Here is a 6,757-nt window from a genome sequence, read left to right on the forward strand (position 1 = left end):
TGTTAGACCGACAGAGTTATGACATCACTGTCAGTGGTGTGGGTGAGGTAACAGGTAAGACCCTTATGGATTTACACCCACTTACATCACTTTCACTGCATGCAGAAGTACTGGTGTAAATGATTCATGTGGACAATCTAACAAGAAATAAATTAGCATTCTTTTTCCATGAGAATTTGTAGAATAAGAAATGTATTACCAATCATATACAGTACTACTATTGTGTTAAATAAATTACAAATTGATTCTCTTAGGTTCTACAGGGCCCGATACTGTGACCGTTAACTTTCCTGAGCTCCCTGGTTGGAAGGGGAGTTCTTCTGAGCTGGAAGTGGTATTCGCGATAAAGAAAGATCCATGATCACTTACTTATTTACTTCCCCTAACGTTTATTTTGGACCGACCAAAACCACCCTGTCCCTCTATCCTAATGCTCTGCTGATGCTCTATGCAAATACCTTTGACCTTTATTTTATGTAACATTATGAACAGCTGCAAAGATCTTGAAATCATTAATTCATCGATTTCTTCGCTCTTCTCTCTGCCTTTGTGAGCGTGTAACAATCTCACAATAGCTCACAATGGTGCATGTCACTTTTGCAGTGTCACAGTAGAGTGGAATTTATTAACACAATGCAGCCTATACGTCAATGCAGCAATGCCTTTGTTTCTTGCTCATTAAGTTTAATCCAAAGAAGACTTATCAGTTGAAGACATAAGTTGTTCTTTAAATACATTTTCTTGTCATGTAAGGGTAGGTGCAAAGTAATGCACATTATATATCACAGTTTTATCAGTGCCGATGTTGGAGTATATTTCACCTTGAGGCTTTATGAATAAACAAATGAATGCATTAATTAATGTTTGTTTATGTTGTCTTTTACTTGAGTGTCATCAAGAAATGATAGAGGATCAGATGGAGACACGAGGGGGCTTGAGGGTCTACGGTACAAGGGGGTGTGTGTGTGTGTGTTTGTGTGTGTGTGTCAGCCTGAAACTAGGCTAAACAGCGTCTCAGCCAACAGAAAGAGGATATTTTATTTTAGTACCACCTAGACAAGGTATCATGAATTAGTGTGACTAGTCATCACGATCATGGCATGGACATGGTCCTTTCTCAGCGATGGAAGATAGCAATATGTTGGTCACATGTCGTAGCAACAGTGATAGAAAACACATGTGATTTGTTGGTAAGGCGTTTGCCAAATGGCATTGGTTCCCATCTGAAACAAAGACTAGGAGATATCATAATAGGTTAGTGGTGTAGCTGAATATTGGAGCAACTCCCCCTGACTGCTTCTTTGTGTACGTCTTGCTGACTGTGACGGCTTGATGAAATAAAAGAAAACGGGAAAAAAGGCGCCTGGGTGTGTCTAAAGTAATTAAGTAATTCAGTAATAGGAATTTGTTTCTGTGTCTCTAACCGAAAGTAAAAGCATTTATTGTCAATTTACACTGAATGCTCTTAATACATCAGTGACACTCTTGGTGTTTAGAAGTCAGTTCTGTTGTCATTTAGCTAGGTAACTTGCTAGTTTAAGGCCACTAATAGTCACTAAACTACAGAGCAGAGATGCTGAGATGGAGCAACATGGATGGACCCCACCAGTTTTCACAAGGTAACACTTAAAGGCATCTGCAGAGGATATTAGCTCTCAAATATCCCCTGCTGGGTGGCAGATATTAAGAACCTCTAGATGTTCTTCAGTCGTAATTGTAATAGTATAGCGGGCCTAATAGTAGCTTTTGTGTGTTATCGGCTACGTTCGTTGTCATGTCAATCTAATCAATAGACTTAGCATTTCGATTGTTTAACAAACTGGCCGATAACCGACGCAGCTACGATAGAACCTTTGAGGAAAAGGCTTCAGGGCCCAGTTAGATTGGAGATATTAAGAACCTCTAAATGTTCTTCAGTAGCAGAACCCTTGAAGTAAGGGCTTCAGGGCCCTTTCTCTGTCCCATATTGTCCCCTGTAGAGTTTGGGTTCAAGCCTCACCTATCAGACCCGACGGCTCTCTTCGGGCCCTTCAGGAACACCAGGGTCAGGTGTGCTTCTTTTGGGTTGCTGTTGAACTCTGCTGCTGATGCCACTTCCTTCAGTGCACTGTCGTAAACACCTAGAACATTAGAACACCTAAAACATTAGAATCGAGACAGATAAGGAACATTCTAGATCCATCCAAGGAATACTCCACCCAAAAAAGGGTCGCCCCCCTCATGACATACTCAAGTGCAATCTTTGACACAGACAGCTGAGTGATCTACCATTCCTGGCGTGTGCATGAAAGCACCAGCTCACATCATTCCCAACATCTGCTCTCTCACATCATTCCCAACATCTGCTCTTTCACATCATTCCCAACATCTGCTCTCTCACATCATTCCCAACATCTGCTCTTTCACATCATTCCCAACATCTGCTCTCTCACATCATTCCCAACATCTGTTCAAATGAACTATATCACATCATTCCCAACATCTGTTCAAATTAACTATATCAGTACTATAAAATAGGGGGATATTTGATTGGATGAATCCCAAAAGGATCTGTATGAAGGTTGAATGAATAGGTGCCAATCGCCACAGATTGTCCGGTAAGAACAGATGATGTCAAAATCCGAATGACAAAGTAAGAACTGGATTTATTTCCACACACACTCTCAAGACATGACTGGCAGGATGAATATGGAATGACTGTTGATAGACATGAATAGGATGACAATGATAGAATGATCCGTGAATATAAACTAGGATGAACCGTGGTTTCTACAGAAATTATAAATAACAAAGACGTACAAATATGAACAATTATATACAACAAAGATGAATATAGTATATACACGATGAATATTACAGCTATGATATAAGTATGGATCTGTCCCTTTAATGCCGTGCCGCGTAACGGTGAACATTCCATTATCTCCGTAACCAGCGGTAACTCGTTAAAGTAGCAGTAACAGAGTGAAATACGAATGCTACGGATGATAATGATAAAAGTAACTAACAGATACTATCTACAATGATACTGACAGACTAAATCGCTAAATGACACATAACAACTGAACACTCAAGGACGCACGGCAAGAACGAACGTGAATGGCTCTGATCTTTGAATCGTCCGATTAACTCCCGATGGCTGATACAGAGGTGAGGTGGGTTAGACTTATATAGGGGAGAGGGGGGATGAGGGGAGCCAGAAAACCGGACTTGGGGTAGCCAAGGACTTTCAGAGCATTAGCTGTGCATCTGCAGCCCATGAGTCCCTATGGAACTCTAGGATCAACTGATTGGGTGACCTCTCTATGGTCCCCAAGTCTCAGCTTTTGAACAAGTACAATGTTGGCTGTGCATTGAGTAAACAAGTTGCACATTTTAGGATTCATATTAAAGGCATTAATGCTTCATCTGAGCACATTTTTTTCTGCTCACAACATGACAGAATCATTGAGGAGTTTTGTCGCACAGATCATACATCAGAGATCAGTGATGTATGCTCTGTTCAATGGACGACCAAAACGGACTCAAAATTGTCTCCGCAATGACCAGTTGATTCAAATAAGCTAAATGCCTTTCAATGATGAGGGAGAATATATAGAATTATGATTTGATTTCTGATTATTTATTTGTCTTCAAATGGATTTCTCTTTAAGAGCCTTTCGTTTGCCCCTGTTGCCATTGTGCTTGCTCTAAGGGGGTCCAGTCACTGGGCTCTGTAAAAGCGCCTTGAGACAATTTTATTGTTTGGGCACTATATAAATACAATTGAATAAAATTGAATTGAACATGTCTGTATTTTCCTAATGATTACCCTGCATATAGTAATTGGGTTGGACTGTAAGGACGATTAGGAGGAAGTACATACCAGCTGCCATAGAGGTCTTATGAGGTCATTCCCTGCTGGACTCTCTGTCAGTGTTTGTGTTTGGTGAGACCCTCTACCCAGACCCTACGTGTGCCTAGTGTAATGAATGCATTAGTCACATATATGACTGATGAAAAGACAGCCAACTGCTTCACATGGAAAACAAAATGCTAGATGTTTACTTGAAATACATTTAATATCTTCACAACAGTTCAAACCATTAAAGACGATCACTATGCATACATACTCATACTCATGAACTGAGCAGGCATGTCATCGGATCTGCTAACTGAAAGCCACAGCACCCAAGCATGCTCTTCCCATAGGAAATAATAACCTGGACTTCTGACTTCTGACTTTTCCTCTGGAACAAATTACCCAATACAGTCCATACACATGAGTCAGCATAGGCATACATAAGGCATACATAAGGGAGGTTATAAACCTGCAATTTGGAATTAACCAGAGAAGGGGCAGAACATGTTTTTATTGACCATGGGTGACTAATCGCATGAATTGTTTTTCTTTTGTAATATTATTAACATATTCTGTAGTATGTTACGTGCTTGATAACTTCTTAAATGGGGTTGGCTTGAATGTCCGGTTGCGAGAAACCATGTCTCTTAATAACACAATAGTTTTTTTAAATGAATTAGGGAACTTCTAGACTTCTGCAATCTTGCCCTGTGCCTATAAGGCAGGTGTGCACACATAACCAGGAAGAAACACAAACACTCCCACTTCTGGAGAAACAAAACCTATTTAGCTTTTCTTGTAGACAGAACGTGTGTGTGTGCCTGTGTGGTCGGTGAAATGGCCAGTGCTTCAGTGTTTCAGGATGAGTTCTGCTGTTCTATCTGTCTGGATCTGATGAAGGATCCGGTGACTGTTACCTGTGGACACAGTTTCTGTTTGAAGTGTATTACAGGCTGCTGGGATCAAGAAGACCATAAGGGTGTTTACAGCTGCCCCCAGTGCAGAGAGACCTTCACTCCTAGACCTGTTCTTCGCAGAAGCACATTGCTGGCTGATGTTGTGGAGAAGCTGAAGAAGACAGAAGTCCAGTCTGATCACACTGCTCCTTCCAACGCCGGACCAGACGATGTGGAGTGTGATTTCTGCACTGGGAGCAAACACAAAGCCATCAAGTCGTGTCTAACATGCATGGGCTCTTATTGTGAGGTTCACATCCAATCTCATTATCAAGTGGCCTGTCTGAAAAAGCACAAGCTAGTGAACGCCTCCTCACGGCTACAAGAGAAGCTCTGCTCACAACACGACAGAATCATTGAGGTGTTTTGTCGCACAGATCAGAAGTTAATATGTATGCTCTGTTCAATGGATGACCACAACGGACACAAAATTGTTTCCGCTATAGCAGAACGAACTGAGAAGCAGGTTGGTTCTCCCTCTCCTCCCTCTCCCCTCCTTCTCTCTCTCTCTCTCTCTCTCATTGTTTGCTTAACTGAATTGAAAAGAGTGAGAATAGTGATCAATCTGTATAAATTGTCAGTATTATGTCAATACCCATCTTTGTATCTGTTGTACATGTTGCCTAAAGCTATTGGATATTTGCCTGTGTACATTTATCAACAGAAAGAGTTGTTGGTGATGAAGAGTGATAACCAGAAGTGGATCCAGCAGAAGGAGAAGGAGGTGGAGGAGGTGAAAGGGGCTTTGAAGTCTCTGCAGGTGATCACTGATAAACATGACTGATGTAACCTGTTTGTTCTCCCCCGCAACCCCAGTATGTCTGAACCCTTTGGGTAGGAGTTGGGTTCTGAAGAATTGGTTTAATTTCTGAATTTCAGTTTTTACATTTCATTATTTCAGTTTCTTTCCCTTCTTGTGCGTTTTAGGTCTGTCTTGCTCTGCACAGATGATACAAGCATAGACACACATCTTTGCAGGTCTACAGGCTAAGAATTTTCTTTTTTAAACAGTGATTGAAAATGAGCTGATATGAGTGCTCCTGTCTTATTAACAGGCCTCTGCACTAAAAGCTGATGAGGACACAGAGAGGATCTTCACGGAGCTGATCAGCTTCATGGAGAAAAAACGCTCTGAGGTGAAAGAGTCGATCAGAGCTCAGGAGAAGGCAGAGGTGAGTCGAGCTGAAGGACTCCTGGAGCAGCTGGAGCTGGAGATCGCTAAGTTAAAGAACAGAGATGCTGAGATGGAGCAACTCCAGCCAATTGAGGACCCTGTTGATTTCCTCCAGGTAACACTACTAGCCCTCTGGTCACCTACAGAGACTCTCGACTCGTCATAATTAGATGGGTTCTGTCAAGGCCCTCTCTTGTCATCATACAGAAAAGACCTCAAAGTATAGGGGCATCCAGACCTACTCTTTGTGATGTAAAGTCCCCTAAAGGGTTCATGTGCCCCAAACCCAACACACCTGATGCTTCTCATCAGCCATTTAAGGACAGCAGGGTCACGTGTGTTTCTTTGGGATTGCTTGATGGCAGCCCACCCAACTCAGTGTGAAGCTACACCTGCCTAAAATGGCACATACAGAGCTGAACTACAATGCTGTATTTAGGAGATAGTAATCATTCGCTCCAAAATGCATCTCAACATCTATGTTAAATAATTTCCTGCCCTGCCAATGGTTTAAAAATCTCATATTTTGTCCATAAATCAGTTATATGAACAATTTCCCCCAAATAATTGATGTTTATGGTGTGCATGTATCCATTTCTGGAAAATGTTGGGTGTGTGTGTTTTAGGATTTATAGTAAAACTCACAACCCTTCACCTCCGAGACCAATGGTCTAGATAGCACCTTTTTATCTAGTCATCACAGCCTATGATCTCTCTGTTTGATCCCCTGTAGAGATTCCAGCCACACCTCACCTCCTCACCTGTGGCTAAGAACCTTCCCAAGGT

At 41.7% G+C, this 6,757-nt stretch overlaps 1 protein-coding gene and 1 long non-coding RNA gene across 2 annotated transcripts; both read left to right on the forward strand.

Annotated features, from left to right (window-relative positions):
• Position 1: 1 nt before the first annotated feature.
• LOC122129812 lies at positions 2 to 861 on the forward strand. Its single transcript, XR_006151802.1, has 2 exons — positions 2 to 54; positions 255 to 861. It is a non-coding gene; the product is annotated as an uncharacterized LOC122129812 (long non-coding RNA).
• Positions 862 to 4,678: 3,817 nt separating this feature from the next.
• LOC122129813 (E3 ubiquitin/ISG15 ligase TRIM25-like) lies at positions 4,679 to 6,137 on the forward strand. The gene is made up of 3 exons (XM_042704533.1): positions 4,679 to 5,263; positions 5,462 to 5,557; positions 5,853 to 6,137. The coding sequence occupies exons 1-3, from the start codon at positions 4,679 to 4,681 to the stop codon at positions 6,135 to 6,137; spliced, it is 966 nt and encodes a 321-aa protein (XP_042560467.1).
• The last annotated feature ends 620 nt before the right edge of the window (positions 6,138 to 6,757 follow it).

Source organism: Clupea harengus, unplaced genomic scaffold, assembly GCF_900700415.2.
Source record: "Clupea harengus unplaced genomic scaffold, Ch_v2.0.2, whole genome shotgun sequence".
NCBI lineage: Eukaryota > Metazoa > Chordata > Actinopteri > Clupeiformes > Clupeidae > Clupea > Clupea harengus.